This window comes from Pogona vitticeps, chromosome 2, assembly GCF_051106095.1.
Source record: "Pogona vitticeps strain Pit_001003342236 chromosome 2, PviZW2.1, whole genome shotgun sequence".
NCBI classification, from domain to species: Eukaryota; Metazoa; Chordata; class Lepidosauria; order Squamata; family Agamidae; genus Pogona; species Pogona vitticeps.
In genome coordinates this window covers 297638715-297660484 of record NC_135784.1, presented here as the reverse complement: position 1 = coordinate 297660484, position 21770 = coordinate 297638715, and the positions used below count along the sequence as shown (strand labels likewise).

General features: G+C 38.2%; 1 protein-coding gene across 3 annotated transcripts in view; it reads left to right on the top strand.

The window, feature by feature from the left end:
* Window positions 1-21770, top strand: part of WDR7 (WD repeat domain 7) — a 277096-nt gene that overhangs the window by 230693 nt on the left and 24633 nt on the right. Inside the window, exon 27 of one of the 3 annotated variants that reach the window (XM_072992897.2) lies at window positions 20381-20622. The exons of the other annotated variants lie outside the window; for them this stretch is intronic. Coding sequence (XP_072848998.1) covers window positions 20381-20398 — 18 coding nt within the window. The 3' untranslated portion in view covers window positions 20399-20622. Of the gene's footprint in view, window positions 1-20380; window positions 20623-21770 lie in introns of those variants that run through there. 3 annotated transcript variants of the gene reach the window in all.

The following is a 21770-nucleotide window of genomic DNA, read 5'->3' as shown; positions in this document are numbered from 1 at the left end:
TATCCATTTTAGTTCACTGATGCCCAGGATGTCAATGTTTATTCTTGCCATCTCCTATTTGACCACATCCAGCTTCCCAAGGTTCATAGATCTTACATTCCAGGTTCCTATGCAGTATTTTTCTTTGCAGCCTCGGACTTTCCTTTCACTTCCAGGCACGTCCGCAGCTGAGCATCCTTGTGGCTTTGGCCCAACCACTTCATTAACTCTGGAGCTACTTGTCCTTGTCCTCCGCTCTTCCTCAGTAGCATGTTGGATGCCTTCTGACCTGAGGGGCTCATATTCTAGTGTCATATCTTTTAGCCTTTTGTTTCTGTCCAAGGAGTTTTCTTGGCAAAGATACTGGAGTGGCTTGCCAGTTCCTGCTCCAGATGGAAGCATTCACAATTCACATTGTGAATTGGTCCTTCTCAATTAAAAAAAACTGTTTCAAATGGCAATAAAATATTTTATTTGTAAGATAGGCTACATAGTTATCACTAGTTGTTATAGAATATCATAGAAAACATGATAGTCCCATTCGTGTAAATTTCCTTTGTCTCCTTTTGCTTCACTGGGACCATCTGAACAAAGGAGTTTGCATTTCAGATACAGAATATCATTTTTTAATGGTTTGGGAAAAGCTTGTGTGATCTTTTTTCAAGGCATATCCAGACTAGTTCTGCATAGACACCCATACATGCTGATGGAATGAGCCCAGGTAAAACGTGTGTAGAATAAATTGGGTATGCTGGACACATCATATGTAGTACCTGAAACAAATCTAACATTTTTACTGTGTCATCATAGTTCCAACCTAGCCGTATAACAGATTAATGCTTCCCACTGAAATCAGTGGTATGACACACCTGGGATAGCTTTTTGTTAACAGCTTGCTCAGCACTTTGTTGTTAATTGGCAGCAGAGATCTGTGTGACCTAGTTTGTGTCTTCAGATGTGTAAGCTTGATTTATGCCTTTAAAATAACCATTTATGTTTTTTTGACATTCCCCTGTTGTAATTTTTCAAGGTTTTGTGTTTTTTTTTTTGTTTGGTTTTTTGGAGCTGCTGCTAAAAATTCTGACTTTGATGAGAAATCCATCAGTTTTCATCTAGGGTCTCTCAAATTCAACTGCTTTAGTCACCTCAGGTGTTGTGGGACTTGTAACTGGGGTAGTCAGTTGGCGCTTTATAAACCAGTGGCTCCTAAAATTATAGTTCCTGGTAATCTTTGATCTTAAAATACTGAAAAACTCCAAATTGACTGATGGAACCTCCTGTTTCCAGTAATGGGAGTGGCAATTTTGCTAATTTCTCACCACGTGGGAGCAAATTTCTTCTTGTGCTTATAGTGCAGTCTGTCTTTTTCTTTGTATTTGGCCTAAATTAGCAAACTACTCTCTTATTTATTATTTAATTTATTTACCTGGGTTTTTATCTTGCCTTTCTCTCCTAACGGGGGACTTAGAGTGGCATACAAAACACTTAATCTCAACAAGTAGAAAAATGAATTAATTAGGATTTAAAACTGTGGTACTGTATATACATATTTAAAATATTATTTAAACACTATACATTTTAAAAGGCCTCCTCTTCCTCTTAGTTGCCTCCTGACTCTCCAAATGACTCTCTAAAGAGGTACATTTTTATATGTCTGCAGAAGCAAAGCAGAAGGACCAGACACACCTCCCAAGGGAGGGAGTTCCATAATGTGGGAACAGCCACAGAAAACACTCTCTTGAGTATTCTCGAAGGCTTTCACGGCCAGGATCTGATGGTTGTTGTGGGTTTTTCAGGCTCTTTGGGCATGTTTGACCTTCAGAACACAGCCAAAGAGCCTGAAAAACCCACAACAGCTCTTTTGAGTCTTCATCAGACATCCCTGCAATAGTGGTGGAACCAAGAAAATGCATTCCCCTGAGGATTTTTGTACACCTGTGGGATTGTACGGGGATACACGGTCTTCTTTTACATGTCAGCCTTAGATGGTGTCCAATTGTTCTGAGGCTTCAAGACATTCTACTAAGGGAGATAGGCTATGGGAACAGGAAGCTAAAGCAAGCAGTGAATTGACCAACAGGAATAATACGGTAGTTATTGTAATGTCACTTTGGGATATTACTATTTAAGGAGCCATTGCAATCACTCTTTACCTCCTTCTAAATACACCACTTGACTTGATCAGAAACCTTATGTTATTGCCCCCTTTCTTCGTAATACCACTCAGTGCCTTCTGCCTGAATCAGGTCAGAGAAAGTCATCCTAACTTCCTGGGACTGAGGCAGAATGTTTGTGAGCAAAGCACAGTGAACAGTTTGCTAGGAACAGCTTAGTACACAGATCAGGTAGCCTGGTAACAAATAGACTTGGAATTCTACCAGCATGAGACATAGAGAAGGGGGATCAAGGAGGGCATTTTTTCATGGATAAGTATCTCTCAGTTCTTAAGCTCTTGTGGTACTGCTTGTGTGTGATTCAACGGGCAAAGTAAATATTGGTGGCTCTTTATCTATTCCTCTGTTCAAAAGATGCTAGTCATTAACAGTGAATTGCCAAGCATAGCTTTCATCTGGCAGTGAAAGGGGGAAAGGTATGGGTACTCTCTTTTAAAATAAAAGGGAATATACTTTTGCAAAAGGGATTTCCCAGCTGTTATATTTAATCAAAATGCTCAGCAGCCGCGGACTAAAATAGTATTTGAAAAGAAGTTGCCAAGTCACTTCAAGGTGTTTTGCCTGGAAACCCAATAAATCCTGCATGGCACATGTTTCCCCTCCTTCTTTAAAAGTAAATAGTGTTAAAATCGAGTGTAGGTTTGAAAATGCTCAGGGTCCCCCTCACTGCATTCCCCCTTTCTTTGCCTAGAACCAACACCATGCTGCCGTTGTTAAGGCTTATGATTCAAAGCTAAGGAAACAGTCCATGATTCTTTTGGTGAAAGCTTTTTTGTTAACAAATTCCCTTTCCCCCTGCCCACAGCAAAATTCTTTCTATTTTAGCGTAAGAAGTAGAATGTTGTGTAGGACAAGAGGGGCACTACATAGCAGAAAACAGGATTGGCTGGAGGAAAGTAATCTACCACTAATAGTCACCTATGGGGACTATCTCAGTTGGGAGCCATCAGGGACTATGACTAATGCTAAGAGTTGTTTCCAATTCTGTTCTTTACACCTAGAAGTTCAGAGAAAACTGACTTAATATATGTACTACACTAAGACATTTGGGTCTTTATTTAAGCCATTACAGATACACTGGAATTTTTCTGTGCTATCTGCTACTATCTTTCTTTTCAATCTCCCTTTGCAATTTCTTATTATGGCCATTCCAAAGCTGATTTTTCTGTGTTGCCATTCCTGTTGTCAGATTTGTGACTATTAATTCTTTTGTATTGAGATTGTCCCCTTTGTCCTACATAGAATGCAAAGGGACACTGTTGGCAGAAGACAGCATAAAGCATGTTAGAGAATAAGCAAGTACATATGCCCCCCCCCAAAGTTGTGGCTTACATTGTTAGAACCCTTCATGGTGCGGCCAGTGTAGATGAGGGAACACAACGTTGGTAACATCTCGTATTGATTATTGCAATGCGCTCTACGTGGGGCTGCCTTTGAAGACGGTCCGGCGACTGCAACTGGTCCAGAATCGAGCTGCGCGGCTGGTGAGTGGTGGGGCCGCCAGAGAGCACATCAAGCCGATTCTGTATAATTTACACTGGTTACCAGTTGCTGTCCGGGCCCAATTCAAAGTGCTTGTTTTGACATATAAAGCCCTAAACGGCTTGGGCCCTGGATACTTGAAGGACCGCCTCCTTCCATATGAGCCTACCAGGCTGTTAAGATCTAGCCAGGGGGCCCTTTTGAAAGAGCCATCCCTCAAGGAGGTAAGAGGGATGGCTTGTAGACAAAGGGCCTTCTCGGCAGCTGCCCCCGGACTATGGAACGCCCTCCCAACTGAAATTCGCCTGGCGCCAACACTGATGATATTTCGGCGCCAGGTCAAAACCTTCCTGTTCCAGAAGGCTTTTAATTGAAATAACATTAACTGTGGGTCTTAATGATGGCAATTTTAATTGTATTTTTAATTGTATTTTAATTGTATTTTAACTGTATTTTAATCATTTTATTTTATTGCATTGAATTTTAATTGTTGTAAGCCGCCCAGAGACCTTTGGGTAGAGTGGGCGGCATATAAATTAAATAAATAAATAAATAAATAAATAAATAAATAAATAAATAAATAAATAAATAAATAAATAACTGCATCTAGGTTTTCTAGTAGGGTCTTGTTCCTGCCTCTGTATCCATGTTGTATTGCCTGTTGTGTGCCAGAAGTTGTTTGAAATCGAGAGACTTTGTTTAGATAAATACATGTAAACCACTCAAAACATGGGAGAGAGCAGTATTATTGTCCAAAACAGGCTGAGGGTCATTGATGGTACTGTATATCAGAGTTATCTTAGTTGGGAACTGTAGAGTAGCACTATATTGTTGTTGTTTTCTCTCTCCCTCATAGCAGGTTATTCCTGGGTGCTAGATTATCTCAGCTAGTTTCTTTTTCACCACGTTGAATGGGTATTGAAATTTAATAAATATCTGTTCTGAGTGTTTCTGAGCAAAATTGAAGTAGGCTATAAAAGTAAAGACTCCCCTTGACATTTAGTCCAGTCGTTTCCGACTCTAGGGGATGGTACTCATCCCAGTTTTCCAAGCTGTAGAGCCAGCATTTGTCCGTAGTCAGTTTCTGTGATCACGTGGCCAGCACGACTAGACACAGAACGCCGTTACCTTCCCACCAAGGTGGTACCTATTTATATACTCGCATTTTACATGCTTTCAAACTGCTAGGTTGACAAGAGCTGGGGCAAGCGATGGGAGCTCACTCCGTTGCATGGATTTGATCTTACAACTGCTGGTCGTCTGACCTGCAGCACAGAGGCTTCTGCGGTTCAGCCCGCAGCGCCACCACATCCCACGAAGTAGGCTATAGGCAGTGCATTTTTAGTATAAGCTGGAGACAAGTAACTCTGTGTAAAATGGTTGGTGGGTTTCCAATACAATGTTCCTTGTGCTATAGCACAGTGAGATCCAGAAAGTATATTTGTAGTATAGACTTGGGCATGCTTAGATTGATCGAAAGATGAAACTTATTGAAGCTCTTGTAGAATTTCTCTGAAGATTTCTTGCTATCAGTCAAGATGACAAAGGTGTCTTTGTGAATTTCAGATAAAAGAGAGCTTTCTGAGTGCAGGAGTTAAGGAAGAGTTGTTACAGGTCAGCTCTGAATATATTTACATACTGTGCAGCCATATGTGTGCCCGCGGCTGTGCTGTTGATCTTCTACATGTTGTTGCTGAAGGTGAAATAGTTACCGTATTTTTCCGTGTATAAAACAACACTTTTTTACTTAAATAATTAGACAAAAAAGGAGGTTCATTTTATACATGGAAGGCAGCCGCTTTCCCTGCCTTTTGCAAAGCCACAGGGTAAAGCAGCCGTGAAAGGGCGGCAGGATCGCATCCCTTTGATCCTGAGGCCCTTTCATGGCTGCTTCAGGATCAAAGGGGTGCGATCCTGCCGCCCTTTCATGGCTGCTTTACCCTGTGGCTTCACAAAAGGCAGGGAAAGTGGCTGCCTTCCATGTATAAAACAACCCTCCATTTTTGTCATGTGATAGGTTGTAGGTGGGCCATGTTTTTCCTAATATAATAGTTTAATAACTGAGTTGCTTCTTTACTACTGAAATATTTTGTCAAGAAGGAAAGAATCCTCTGATCAGATCTTCAAAAATCCATTATTTTCCCCATTGGAAATGTTGCAAAATGTTGCATAGTTGGAGTACAATTCAACAAATCTGTGTTCAGAAGTAATACCAATTGTTTTAATGGGGCCATCTCCCAGAGAAGTGTGCATAAAATTACAGCCTTAATTGTGACACAAGTTTATTGTTAAAAGTGAAATACTGGTAAACTAAGATAGTGTGTATCAAAATCCATCCATTTAATGCATTTCTTTATTTCATTAATTAAATTACTTTTAGATGAGAATATATAATTTTAATGAAGCAAGCAAGGAGGGGTGTGTGTGTGTATCAGATTAAGTGGGCTTCGCGTATTAGTCATAGCTTCAGTTAACACTCCCGATTTTTCAAATACACTTGTACTGTGTATGCATCAGTTCTTTCTATCAATTTTTCATACACATTTCTTAAATCATATAAGGTTGTAAGCTGACAGTACATGGGTGTGTATTTTAATTATTCACATTGCTTGAGGTTTCTTTTGTTTTTCTTGTGTTCTTTACTTCGTACACATTCTGAAAAATACAATCAAGTTTGTGGTACATGAAGAAACAGGATGTTACCAGGCAGGCTTCCCTTTGTCTGGAAGAAGGAAAACAGCAGTTCTTAAGACTGAACATTTTTGAAAGAGTCTGACTGGTTTTGTGAGCATTCTTTCATCTTTCAGCAGATATTTAATCAGGTCCCAAACATGATGTCTCTACACAGCAACTTGCAGACTGCCTGATGATTAATGCCTTGGATACAGAGAATCACTTTTTTCTTTAAAAAAATTGTAAACACTACATGCAGAATATTGCCAGTGGCAACAATAATCTGTATTGCAATATTATCTGTTTAGTTTGAATCATTTGTTTTTGTAATATATCGCCCATATGAATCTATTAACATAAAGACCGTTATTCCCTACTTATTTTTAAAAGCAATTTATCATTATGTATTGTGTTCTAAATTTATAGTTTCTTCAAAAACATATCCAGTTAGAGTCTAGATAGAGCATTGTGACATGGTTGTGTGTGTGTGTGTGTGTGTGTGTGTGCGTATATGCACACATGCGCACACAATCTTCAAATAATCTCTCTCATTCCTTTGGTATTACACAATAAGTATTCAGAGTACATACCATTTCCTGTGTTGCATTCATCATTCACTGTTCGTATATGTTTTCATCAGACTTTCTGTTAATATGTTCTATACATCAGGTTTTTCTTACTACTACGAATGTTAGTATATAAAACGGCTTTAATAGCAGTGATTTCTGTTTCATCGTTACACTGTGCTGCCAAAGTTAGAATTCATTTCATTTTTAGGGTGCTTTCCTGGAGTGGTGGGTAGTGTATTGTGGGAAGTGGAACAAGGCAGTGTCCTTCCCATGGCTGTATTGATTTGCCCTTCAGCTGTTTGCAGTGCATAGAGAACCTAAGGCCTTGTTGTTGATTATCTACACAATGTCTCTGTGAACATTATTGACCCATTGCTGCTTACTGCCTGTGGCTCTTGATTTTTCACACCGTCTCCATGACACTCATAATAAAACATACTATCTTATTGCTACTCGGCTCTGGAAAGCAACGCATGTAGGTTTAGTACAAATGCTGCATTTCTGGATAACGTTTATTATATGTTGGACAGAGACCTATAGATACTTTAAAGCTGTGCATTCTGCTAGGCTGAGCAAATTTCCACAAGTTGCAACAAAAATATTGTCTTTTGTTTCTTTTTCTGTTCAGAGTTTACAAGTTGGTTTGCTGAAAATGAAAATGAACCGGGTGGTTAATTCAACTGATTTCATGTTACAGTATTTTTAAATCAACAGGCCCTTTGTAAGGTCTGAAAAGCCATTGTACAAAGCTAGTGCTACTTTTAAACTAAAAGCATTTCAGTGGCAGTGGTGATGGGTTTCATGATGTCTATTTCACAAACTATACTTTCAGACTCTTCCTTGAGAAAAAGACAATCTTTTCCTTGGAGCTTATTCAGTAACTTGTATCTAAAGGCAGCTAATATTCGGTCTTTAAACTGGATGATCTCATGGAATTTTATAGGCATATTATAAAAATAAATTGTTAGGATATGGGCATCTTTTTAGAACATTACAACTGTGTTTAGGAAGCTATTCTTAGACTTATTGATGCTGCAGTAGAATGCTAAAGACTTGGAGATCTTTTAAAACAGATATCCTTGAGTCATATTCACTTAGATAAAAAGTAGATATCCTAGAATTAGATTAGATATCCTAGAGAAACATGATTTAAAATTATATATCTTGAACGTCCATCGTCGTGCTGTTTTTCAGTGCTTTGTTTCAATCGATAAAGAATGAAATCATGCAATTCATTCTAAATGTATAATGTGAACTAAATCAACTTGCTTTCAAAAACAACTTGAAAACTGAATGCTGTTTTGCTATGTAGGAAAATAACTCCATAAATAGAAATGGGGAAGGGAAAACTTATACACTGGTGGATCTTTCACATGTTTAAAATGAAGAGTCTTGTATATCAACCAGGTTACAACTGTGGATGTAGGTCTGTGGATGTTAATGTACTGTATGTTCAAGTATTCTTCAGGAGCTCTTACGTTTTGGCCAAATCTCTTAATACCATGCTGAAATGGTTAAATTTATTCATCATGCATGTTTGGTATTCTTGGTTAGCAATGGGTATGTAAACTCAGGTTTGAGCAACCATAGTTAGCATTAAGAAATGTAAATCCTTTACTGTGGTTAATTTTAAAAACAAAAGAAAGCGGGAATGTGAACAAGAGCAACAATAGAAGAAATAGATCGAGATCATGGTGTTAAATAATTTAGTAGTTCATTGTTGTGCTTGAATTCAAACATTTGGGGATATCTTGGGGTCTGGACATTACCTGCATGTTGTTGCTTCATATTGAGTAGAAGGCAGAACAATAAATCTTAATGAAATGATTGTTTCTTTTCTGAATTCACAACTTAATTAGTAATACGTGATGCTCTAACAAAGACTTCTAACAAAAACAATAGGTAACAAGAACAAATGTGTCAACTTGGTATTTTGAAATGTTCACGAAAATTGCACCTGTTTTAACTCGTGCAATGCCTTGGTGGAGTTCATCAACACTGTTAAGATCCATGCAAATATGCTATTTTCCTATATTTTGCTATAATACTCATGTCAAATATTTAAATTCTGGACACATGGCATGTAGTATAATAACCATAGAGTGTGTTTATGGAGCTTTTCCTTGTTCATGCTAAATTGAGAGTGCTGTCTGTAAAAAAGTGATCTGCTATTTCAACCTTATTTTGAATAGCCAGGCCTCTCTTATGTGCATGCTGGGCCTCTTCTTCTGAGTCATAGTTATCAGGTGTTGTAAAGGTTAAACCTTATCATCTGCACGCACACACACACAAAAAAGGTTGAGGTTTCATCAAAAACTTCCATCCTCACAACCTGTCGGCCACAATTTGATGATGATTATTGATTATTTCACAGCCTTTCACTCACTCTCTGCCACTGCGGCCCGCCTCGATATACAGATAGGGCTTCAGTCCAGCTAAAATAAGACTCCATCTTGATAATGGACTGAGATGAGATATTGTTGTTTGATAAAGATAATTGATGTTTCACCGTGAATTGGAAAGCAGTTCCAAGCGTACCAGATCCGTGAGTGTGTTCCATCTGCAAATAGGGCAAGTGTTTACAGAAGAGAACAAAGGACCAAGACTTTGACATAACATGTTCTGTGTGCTTAAAAGCGTTTGCCTGTTTTTCAATCTTTAACTACATTTTTTATGCCAAGGACATAAAGGGGGGGGACCTGATCTCAGTCTTGGATGTTCTTCCCTTGTACATCTTATGATTAACTATTGGATTATGAGGGTTCATTTTTCCACAATAGGCTGCTTTCAGGTGCTGGCAGAATATAATGTTTTCTTAAGCTGACATTAAATTTCCTTTCAAAACCGTTGATAGAACCAGTGATTACGTGTGGGAATTTCCCCTCCACATATCAGCTGATGCATTCTTGTATAGCACATAATTACTGTTAAGTGATTATATGCCTTTTGTTGGCCATGTCCATTTCAGCTGCTAGATTTGAGTTGATTAAGGTATCGCTCATCTTAGGTGCTGTTCATCTGGAGTGTTTTTTTTTTGTCTTGTTATCACCTTCATAACCCCTAATTAAGCAATAAGGCTTGACAGGGAGTAGGGTTATCATCAGATAATGACACCCCAAGTGTGTTAGGAGGCACAGAGTTCAGCTGAGTATGTTTAATCCTCTAGGGGTGTGATTATCTCATGATAAACATACAGCATCATAGCTCATTGATATAATTGTAGTCTGCGTGCACAACTGCCCTTAGCATTGAGCCACATTTCCTTTGTAATTTTAAGAAAAACATTTGTATAGTTGTAAGAATGATACTGTTAGTTGCTCTGGACTTTAAAATGTACTCTACAAATGTATAGTATGAAAAACATTTGACTTTTCAAAATCTGATGAAAATATGGTGGGATATGATTGTATATGTGGGTTTTTTTTCCTTTCCTTTTGTGTGTGTTTGACTTTTAAAGCCATGCGAATATTTACACCCCTATTAGCCCTCAGATAGGATGAAAACTGTTTTTTTCCTTCAAACTACTTAACTCAAAATATAGAGCAAGCCCAGTGTTTGCTAACTTCAGTCATAAATGTCTACTTTATCGTAATAATAGAATAATTGAGTTGGAAGGATCCTATAAGGCCATTGAGTCCAAACGCCTATTTAATGCAGAAATCCAAATCCAAGCAGATCTGACAGATGGTTGTTCAGTTTTCTCTTGAATGCCTCCAATGTTTGAGCACTTATCACCTGAGGTAAATGGTTCAATTGCCGTACTGCTCTAACAGTTAGGAAGTTTTTCTGGATATTCAGGCAAAATCTGGCTTCCTGTAACTTGAGCCCATTACTAATTGTCCTGCACTCATAGGGATAATCAAGAATAGATCCTGCCCCTCCTCTCTATGACTGCCTTTCAAGTATTTGAAAAGTGCTATCATATCTCCCCTCAAGTCTTCTTTTCTCAAGGCTCAACATGCCCAGTTCTTTCAGTCTTTCCTCATAGAGCATGATTTCCAGTCCCCTGATCATCCTTGTTGCCCTCCTCTGAACTTGCTCCAGCATTTGCCTTTTTTGCAGCCACATTGCACTGTTGGCTCATAGTCAGCTTGCAATTTACAGCAATTCCAAGATCCTTCTTATTCAAAGTGTTACTGAGTCAAGTATCTCCTATCTTGTAATTGTGCATTTGAGTTTTTTCTCTGAATGTAGAACTTTGCATCGGTCCCTGTTAAATTTCATTCTATTGTTTTCAGCTGAATGCTCAAGCCTATCAAGATCTTTTTGAATTTTGTTCTTGTCTTCCAGTGTATTAACGTCATCCGCAGAACTGATAAGTATTCCTTGCATTCCCTCATCCAAGTTATTACTAAAAATGTTGAAGAGCTGAGTCATATAGTACCCCACTTGTTACCTTCTCCCTGTTTGAGGAGTCATTGATAAGCATTCTCTGAATATGATTCTGTAAACAACTATGTATCCACCTGACAGTTGTTCTATCCAGCCCACACCTAGTTAGTTTGCTAATAAGAATTTCATTGGGTGCTTTGTCAAAGACTTTGCTGAAGTCAAGATATATTACAGCATATCTACAGCATTCCCACCATCCACCAGGGAGGTTAACCGATCAAAATATGAGATGAGATTAGCCTGGAAGGATTTGTTCTTAACAAATCCATGTTGTTTTCTAGTTATTACTGCATTGGTTTCAAGGTGCTTGCAGAGTGACTGCTTTATAATCTATTCCAGAATTTTCTCTGGGATTGATGTCAGGCTGACTGGTCTGTAATTCCCTGGTTCCTCCTTTTTGCTCTTTTTGAAGACAGGGACAACATTAGCTCTCCAATCATCTGGCACTTCTCTCATCCTCCATGATTCCAAGAAAATAGATAGTGGTCCTGTGATCTCTTCAACCAGTTTGTTCAACATCCTTGGATGCAGTTCATCCAGCACTGAGGATTTGAACTCATTTAAAGTTGTAAGGTACTCTCCAGCTGCAATCCTATCCCCTCCCTTTGTACTTCACAACTGCCTTGAAAGTTTTAGAATTAGTCTGTTCTTAAAAATATTGTGTAAACTTTAATGTATTAAGTTTGCTTGTGTCTTATTTTATCATAGCAACTAAGCTAAGGTTTTGTATTGTAAGAACAAGCCACAGCACACTCAGCTTTAAGTATTTCCCTTCTTCCTTTGACACAAGTACATGAATTTCCTAAGCTTTGATATCATTGTGAGAACTAAGTACTATAATTACTAGAAACCTGGAGGCTCACCTATTACAAACCTTGATTCCATTTTTACATTACTGCTGTTTGGTAGTCATTTTGACCGTACCACTGGTTAAAAGTCAATATCAGCACTATATAAAACAGAAGTACAGTATGAGTTGACTTCTCCCTATAAAGTATAGAATAGAAGCCTTTTTAAACTTCAACCCTATGTTGATTTTGTGCTAGCTTAACTATCAGAGTTTTCCTCAAAGCATCCTGCATATTATAGGAATAATACAGTTTAATAGTATAAAATTTCGTCATGATGAGACTGGTTTATTTTATATATGATCATAATGAAGAGTTCTCTGAGCTTCCAAAAAATAATTTGAGGAGGATTGTGAGAATTCTGTGAAACTGTTCCCTGTTAGGCTATACACCCTAAACGTCAGCTTCCAAAAGAATGATTATTAAATTTGTTTCAGTCTTTAGAGTACATAAGGAAGAACCAGAGATCAATATTAAAAAAATAAAACACCGAGTTAGCCAATTAAGCTGAGTTAATTCAGGTGGCAACTACAATCCAGTAAGCACTTCTCCTTAGAGGAACTTTTAGTGATTGTCCTGCTGTATGTGTAGAGGGCAGAACTTCCAATGAGTGACTGTCCTTCTGGTAATCTTTATTTAATTTGAATTACAGTACAAGCAAAGCTTAAAATTTTTAAACCAACAGGTAATAAGAAGGGTTTTTTTTTCCCTTGCATCAAGATAGTGGTCCTCCTGTATTCTATAGCAGATACCACATAGGGACTCTTCTGGATTTTGCCTCCCTGGAGCTAGTGCTGAGATCCATTCAGAAATTAGTAAATTACAAAGGGGGATAATTAAACAAAAGAAAGTTTTCACGAGGTGGTTGGGAAATGGATTTTTCAAAACTCCATCTAGCTGTTTCTGCCTAATGTCAAAACAGGATTGGGCAAGTAGAAATGAAGACGCTGTATTCTGTTTCTTTTTGGGAAAGGCCTTATTGTAGTCCTAAAACTTAAACTAATGATAATTTAACTTTTAAATATTTTTATCCTCCAGCTTAATTAGATTTTAGTGCTCCCTAACACTTAAATAAACAGTTATCTATTTAAAAAAAATTATCTTCTCTCAGAAAAACATGAGAAAGTTAACTGGTGATGCTGCAGAGAAATATGAATAACTAAGTGTACCTGCAGATATTTTCTTTCATTAATGAATGTGCTTCTGGATATCACTTCTAAATATCATACCGAGGCACGATTCATGTAGGATGGGAGTTGGAAATGGCTTTGCCTGTTTTATTGTTAAAACATTTGAAATTGTATCAGGCACAAACAAAAGACAGTATTATGACAGAAATCCCTCAGGTGAGTGTTCAAAGTTTTTTTGTCAAAATGATACATACCTGTGGTTGTCACTCAGTTCTCTGAAGTCAGATAATATCAACAAAGGGGTAACATATTTCATCATCACTATAACAGACTCATCCAGAGCCTTGTGGTGCAACAGAAGCAGCCATCTTTTTGTTTATGTTTGAAATATCAGCAAGCGTGTGCTTAATGATCTGTCAAGGGGGGGGAAGGATTACTAAGAAATTGTCTCAATTAAATAGGTGGACCAGATAATTGTAGACAGGAGTGAGAAAGGGAAAACAAAGAGAGTTAATGATGTGAATCACTTTCAGGGTGTGACAGCACCCAGATTTTTCTGACTATCAGGTTTCATCGGGTGAATGAAGTTTAGTTACAAAGAAGATGTTAGCAAAGATGCAATCTCATGTTTGGAAATGAAGATCTGTATAGAGTGTATCTGGCTGTGAAGTCAGAGGTTGGGAGTTATAGTTGCCCACTGTGCCTCTTTGACAGAGGCTGGCTTTGATGGTCTGTAGGGTTTCTTCCAGCTCTGCAGCTCTAAAATATGATTTGCTTGTAAACAATCCCAAACTGAATCCCTAGCATCTCTATTCAGACCTAAGAGAGACTCCTTCCTGGAAATGTCCTGTCAGTCAGGTGAGATAATAAGGAACTAAATGAGCCATTAGTCTGGCTTGATATCCGTACCCCCATGTGTATCTTTGCAATGAGTTTCAGGTTTATCTAATTTCCCTATATTGGGAAATACTGCAGCTCCCATTAACCCTGGCCAACATAGTAATAGTGGATCATGGGAGTTGCAGTTCAGTAAATCTGGAGAGACACTATTTCCCTGCCTAGCTTATATTTCTGAGAAAGTCTTGGTCGACATTGGTGTGGCCTTTATTTCCAGTTGTTTCAAGTGTGTGTTTTTCCCCCAGCCCAGATTTCCAGCCTTCATTTTAAAGGGGTCACTGAAACATCTCATCTTTGAAAGATTGACCTATACTTCTGGTGTACATATGACATTTGTGAGGCACAACAAAGTTGTTTTCAAAGGGCCTGTCTTCTCTTAAGGGAAAACAGTTGCATGAATTATAAAATTTGCTTTGCTTTTCACTTAATCTTCACAGGCAGCCTCTGCAAAGCTCTGTTAAAACAAGTCAGATCTGCCAACTCCTCCAGCACCCCAAGCCAAAGATGATGAATGTAGATGTATGTTTATGAATGGGAATTTTGATTACTCAGTACTTCTAATATTTCCTTATTCTTCTGGGGTTCAAAAAGGCTGAAATCATATAATTGCTCAGGGAATGTCTCAAAAGGCATGCCTCTTTTATCCAAGATGCTTTCCCACAATTATTTGATATATTTCTCTTTGGCTCCGTAATTTGTGCTTACCCATGAGCTAGTTGAATTGAAAAAAGTTGGAAGCATTTCTGGTAGAAGACTCATGATGAATCTGATTTTATGGGTTGGAAGACCTCTGTACCAGCCATAATCATGTCTTCTCAGGTTAATCTCAGCTTTTTCCAGAGGAAGTCTGTGTTCCAATCTCAGATGTTTTTCTGTTGCTCATTAAAAAAAATTGTTCTGTTCTTTGCTGATAAAGTTAATCAGGTCCAACTCAGCTTGGATATTTAAAAGTGGTGGCCAGCTATTTTAAATTTAAAATGTTTGCACTATTTAGACCTCGCCAAATATATACCTGCATCCAGCATTTATTTTGTGAGAGGGGGTCATCATTTATTAACTAATACAGTGGGGTCTTGACTTCAGAACTTAATCTGTATTGGAAGGCAGTTCTCAAGTCAAAAAGTCTGTAAGTCAAGTCTCCATTGACCTACAGTGCATTGAAAACTGATTATATAATAATAATAATAATAATAATAATAATAATAATAATAATAATAATAATTTATTGTCATTGTAAGTATATACACAGTATACCATACAACGAAATTAATCCCGTAACAGGCCGTTTTTGTTCCATTTTGTTTTTTTTCTGGTCTGTAAGTCAAATCTCAGGCTGCAAGTCAAACCTAAATTTTGCGGCCAGAGAAGTCTGTAACTCAAAAAGTCTGTAAGTCAAGCCGTCTGTAAGTCAAGGGTCCACTGTATTTATTTTAATAACAGATAGTTTTGAAATGGGTAGCACTTATATAAAATAAGTGAGATTTTTTCCCTATATGCTTGATTATATTTTTCAATGTGAAAGTTGAAATATTTGCATGATGAGTGGGAGGGATTCCCCGCTCCCTTCTCTCTTCCTTTCTCCTTTGCTTTATCCAGTTCATTTGAGGTTTTGCCTTTTGAGGCTATCTTGTATGGATTGTAAAAACGCCTTGGGACACTTTACTGTACGTGAACTGTGCAACACAAGAGCAGATTGTATAGTATTGACCGGCAATGTGGGAACATGGATGTACCTTATGACACAGCTGTTGGGGGGTGGCAGTATAAACAAGCTGAGGTTGGTGATATGTGGTCACATCAGTTTAGGGTGATTAAAGCTTAGGTTTGTTTTAACAAAAAAAAATGTATTATTAACCTAATTTCTCCCCTCTAGCTTGCTGAAGCAAAACCTGGCTTTACTACTTATTCAGATCTGCATATTCAGGTTCTCAGGAGCTAAAGAAAGCTGAAAAAGAATATAGTGATAATAGTAACTGATTTTCCAATACACTTTTGAAAAACAGAGAACTGTCACAAGTTTCTACAGTACATTAATTAACCAGTAGGTACACAGCTTTTGTTAAAACCATTGTAATGATTAAACCTTGACAATCTCGAAGACAAGACTCAGACAAGAAAGTGATTTTTTAAAAGAGAGAGAACGCAACAAGCTAAAAATACCATCATTCCAGGCTTAGAATTTAATGTCAGTATTTACTGTACTCCTTTTCCTGCAATATGGTGGCATATTGTCCCTGTGGAGATCATTAGATGTTGGATAGCACCTTTCTGTTAGACCCCAAACACCTTATTGGCTTCTACTTCTGTCATGTCTGGCTTGCCAGTACTCAGAGCAGTCTGAGGCCCAATTCTGTAAACATTGCAATCTAAAGAGCCCCTGGCATTTGCTTACTACCACACAAGTAACATCTTGTAACATTTTTCAAATTTTGCAGTAGGGAATATAAAAGTTTCATGGCTTCTACAATACGTCTAGCCTCACAATACCTTTTTCTGACAATGGTCTTCATATTTGAGAAAGAAATATATGATGCAGTTGGGGATGTGTATCTTTGGTAAGACAATATAATAATCTTAGAACTCCAGGGCTGGAAAGGATCCTGTGGATCATGAAGTCTTATCCTTGTCAAGGAGGCACAGTGGGAAATTAAACTCCCAGAGACCTCAACCACTGAGCTATCCAGCAGGGTCTTGTATTTTGGCTTAGATTGGAGATATGTGGGCCAATACCAGATACTGGAGCGCCAATTAAATAGTTAATTCTGCAGTGGCACTTCTAATTTCTTATTCATGTAAGTGCTGTTTCTAGCATATGTCTATGTTGGAATCAAGCTACACAAACAGCATAGCAAGCTAGGAGATGCCAGTTTTAATCTTATCAGCTAAAAGGCAGCTTTAGTGAAGCTAAGCACAGGGAGTAAACTACCTTATTTATTTCCAAGACTAGATTCCTGAGTGGTTTTTTTCCCAACTACCTTCAGTAGTAATTGGCTGGCAATCTCTAATTGATAGATTTGTGAAAAGAAACAGCCATTAGGTAGGATGCTCTTAGGGCAGGGTGATGTTTAAGGATACATCTGCAGAGTGTTCCCGAGCTGAACTCAAAGAAGACTCTACAAAAACAGCAACAATGCATTGTGTCCAGACCTGGACCACCATTGTTCTCTAAAGATGATAATCTTGCAATCCTTCCACTGGCAACACTATTTCTCTCATCTGTGGCCCAGAAAATGCAAGGCAGCATTGAAAAAAAATGAAAGTTATTATTTATTATATTTTTGGAAGTGTTTCATATGACTGGAAAAAGAGAAAAGATAAAGAGCATCAGTTTTAAGAGCTAGGAATCAGGATGTATTGAACATTGTCCCTTCTGACTCATTTTTTATGCTGTTTGCAGTTCTCACATGAAGTCACACTGGCACAGAAACAAGGCCTCTTTTTGTATTCTCGAAGGCTTTCATGGCTGGGATCTGATGGTTGTTGTGGGTTTTTCGGGCTCTTTGGCCGTGTTCTGAAGGTTGTTCTTCCTGATGTTTCACCAGTCTCTGTGGCTGGCATCTTGACACCTCCAATCCTGTTCTCCAATGCTCCAGAGAGCTTGGAAAATGGGCTTTTTGTAGGGGAAGTTGAGTAGAAGAAAAGAGAAATGGCAGAAATGGCATGCCTTCCTTCTGGCCCCATTCTCATGCGTTCTTCTGTTCTGTGTAGCAGTGCAAGCCTCATAGATGGATGTGGCTTCCTGTCTAAATCCTGAGCATTTTATGGAGTGAAATCCTGTTGCTTTGTTGTGTGAGCAGAATGCAAACAGCATAACATTCACCCACTTCCAGCCAGCAATTAAAGAGTCACCACTGCAATTCTTGGAGAGGTGCGCACCTGCTGACTTGGCGCATGCTTGAGGATCCCAGCAGGGACTCAACTGCTGACTGGAAGCAAGTGAACGTTATACCATTTGCTCTCCAGTGCAACAAAGCAACAAGATTCCAGCCATTGCTTGTAGTAATGGGTGTGGCTCTGGAGAGTGGGGAAAACCTTTCTTTTCCTTTCTTTTCCCCCCTGAAATGTCTTCTTAATTTATTATTTATTTCTTTATTTTATTTATTTAATATATTTTTCACCCAACCATTCTCCTGAAAAGGACCCAAGGCAGCTTACATCTTTAAAAAGACAAAGAGAGAATTAAACAATTTTCTCGGTCAACTGAAACCAAAAGCCCCCTTTAGATCTAAAAAGCTACATATAGTTTAGATTTGTCCTGCTTTGCATATTTATTTATCAGATGTGCTAAGGTGAAGCAGTGATCAAGGGTATATTTCCCCTTCCTAAATCCCAGTTATTCTGGTCCAATTATTGCCATCTGATCTTCCCAGGCTGCAAGTTTGTTTAAAAGATGCTTACCATAAAGTTTTCCTATGATAGATAGAAGACTGATTGATCTATAATTACTAGCTTTAGTAATAACTTACAACTCAATTATGATAAGTTTAAAATCATGGTATTCACAAAATCATGGAAATTGTACAAGAGGATTTTTGAGGGAAGAAAGATTGAGCAGGTTAAACACCTTAGGTACCTGGGCATTACGTTCCATTTCAAACATACCTGGATCCTACACCATAAAGCAGCAACACAACGGGCCAAGGGTACTATCCAGTCAATCCATAGATTCTTTTATAATACAGTAAACAGATACGTACCGTCTGCATTAAAAGCGTTTAATGCAAAGATTATTCCACAGTTGCTGTACAACATACCTTTATGGATAAAGGCCTGGGATAATTCCCTAGAACGAATCCAATATATGTTCCTGGAAAAATCCTGGAAGTACCAACTTGTGTACCATTTGCGGCCCTATGTTTAGAGATGGGCCAAAACATGGTAGCAATTCAGGCATGGCTGAGATTACTGTATTTTTTGCACCATAAGACTCACTTTTTTCCCCACAAAACAGGGGGGTGGAAAGTCTGTGCATCTTATGGAGCGAAGAAAACAGATTATATTTTCCTGTTTTCTTCTCCTAAAAAATCGGTGCGTGTTATGGAAAGGTGCGTCTTATGGAGCGAAAAATACGGTAGTTAAATATTGGTTGAAGATCCATTATAACTTCAAAGAGGGCAGTTTTTTCCACCAAATTTTCCGAGAACCAACCATCGCTAGAAATCTTGTCTATATTGAAAAGAAAATCTTGCTAATAGGCCTGTCAGTGGAATCACTTGACTCCCTGCCCCACAAGGAAGCATTTCAGTTGATTAAATGCAGGATATTAGATATCGAGTTCCAGGGTCTCCTAAGTTTAGCAAATGAGACCTGTTCTCCCCTAAGCCACCTTATTCCTGTTAGGCAGGGCCACAGGGCCCTATACTGTCATCTGTTACAATCGCCCAAAAACGCAGCGCCTATTCCCTGGCCAGATTTAATGTAATGCCTTCAGCAGTATTATCAGGCAGGTTTTAGGGTATTCCTTGCAATGAAAGGAACTGCTCTTGTGAACTGGGAGGAACTGAATCGCATGCATACATGTGTTTATATTGCCCCTGCTATTCTGAACCCTGCGCTCAATATCTGGGCCTAATATTGGTTAAGGTAAAAGGGTGGTCAAATATAGGCCACCCTTTTACCTTAAGCAAAGTGTTTTCCTTTAAACGACAGGGTGGAGAAAGTAGCATGTTTCATAGCACACATAGTAAACAAAATAGCACAGTTTGAACCACCACTCCCTCCTTGAGCCAGGTTTAAGGATCTGCTGATGTAATCATTGGGTTAATTATGACATAAAAGTTTTAATTATTATTATTATTATTACTACAGTATTAAGTACATAGGATAGGGTGGAGAGTGCGCCTTGCCGCATAAATAGCAAAAATACATTGAATGTAAACAAACTTTGATATAATACCAGAAAGTTTCAATGAAGTTTTACTGAATGTAGTTTTCGTCTAGGTGTTTTTATATGCCAATAAAGGTTTTGATAGATTGATTGATTGAGAATTTAAAAAGTATTATATTAAAAATGGAAAATAAAATGAATACTGAAACACATTTAATGGCAACAAAGCACACAACAATCCACTTAGAAATCTCTTAATAGTACAGTATGGGATTTTAAACTTCAGGCATACCTCCCCATAACACTTAAGTAACCTCCCAGGTAGTCCTTGTAAGGTGTTAAAGGTTGAACAGATTTGCTTCCTTTCTTTCCTTCCACTCAATTTCTCTCTCTGTGTTTTTCTCAACAGATTACCCTGTTTCCCTGAAAATAAGCCCTAGTATGATTTTTCGGGATGCTCGTAATATAAGCCCTACCCCGAAAATAAGCCCTAGTTAAATGAAAGCCCACCCTCCCCCATTGTGCAACACCCAGAAGAAGATGACATGACTGTATTTGAATAAACGTAGATTGTTGTACATGAAAAAAATAAAACGTCTCCTGAAAATAAGCCCTAATGCATTTTTTGTTTTTTTGTTTTTTGAGCAAAAATTAATATAAAACCCTGTCTTATTTTCGGGGAAACACGGTGCCTAATAAATATTCTGTCTGTATCTTATCTATTATCAAACACCCCATCATGCTTGCATGCAGCCTGCTAAACATTACAGCTGAAGAAATTTGCTGTGTCCATGAAAATAATAAATCTGTCTGTCTTAAAGGTTCTTTGTTAGTCTGCTAAACACTTTGTTTCTTTGCAATTCTTATCTCCATCCCAGTGGCAGAAGTACAGGTTGTTCATAGAAAACAGTGGAGAAATTCAGAACTGGTTAGCAATTGGTTAGTCATTTATTTATTCTTAACACCATTATTGCAACCACTAATGGCCTACATTTAGCACTTCGTGTGAACCCAGAAGAACTTCGGTGAAGAAGATACAGAACTATTTAAAACTGCTATTAAAAGCACAGACTAAAATGGAAAGGACTTTTCTTTACTAATCCCATCTTAATAAATACACTTTGTAGATTTGCTCTAAATTTATTATCTCGATGGCATCAGTCCTAGACATTTGTAGATCCTTCTCCAGTCCCTACTAAGTTTTTAAAAGCATTTTTTATTCTTTTAATCATATGTATCTATGTTTCTTTGTATCTAGGAAGCACTCCAACTATGTAGGAACTAATTACTGCATTTGTTTTGTGGTGACCATGTTTTGCTTCTAAATGGATAGACACCCAATTCCCTGAATATTAAAAAGAATCATTGCACTGCTCATGTAAATATCAATTGAATTTTAGGTTGCCTTTGTCTTCTTCATACTATAAGGCAGGTGTAGGCAGTTTCCCAGGGTTGGAAGGTGCACTGGAACCTTCTCTTGGAACGAATTGAAGGCCACACTGCCACTACAGCAGAAATGCAAAAGCCATCTCCAGTGCTACCACCAGTGGCACAGTTGCTACTAGAATTCAACAAATGCAGTGGTTCCTGATGGTGTAAGAGAGTGACAGAGCATCTTGTCACATTATGGATCAAGGTTTCTGGGAGGCAGGAGGTCCAGTTTCATATTTACAACGAGGAAAGATCAAAGGGCCAATTCAAGGCCGTTTTGAGACTGGTGGCCTAAACAGCATGCTTCTGCTACCATAGCTGTATTATCATCAAATCAAAGAGGTTAGAGAAAGGTGGGATCTAAACCA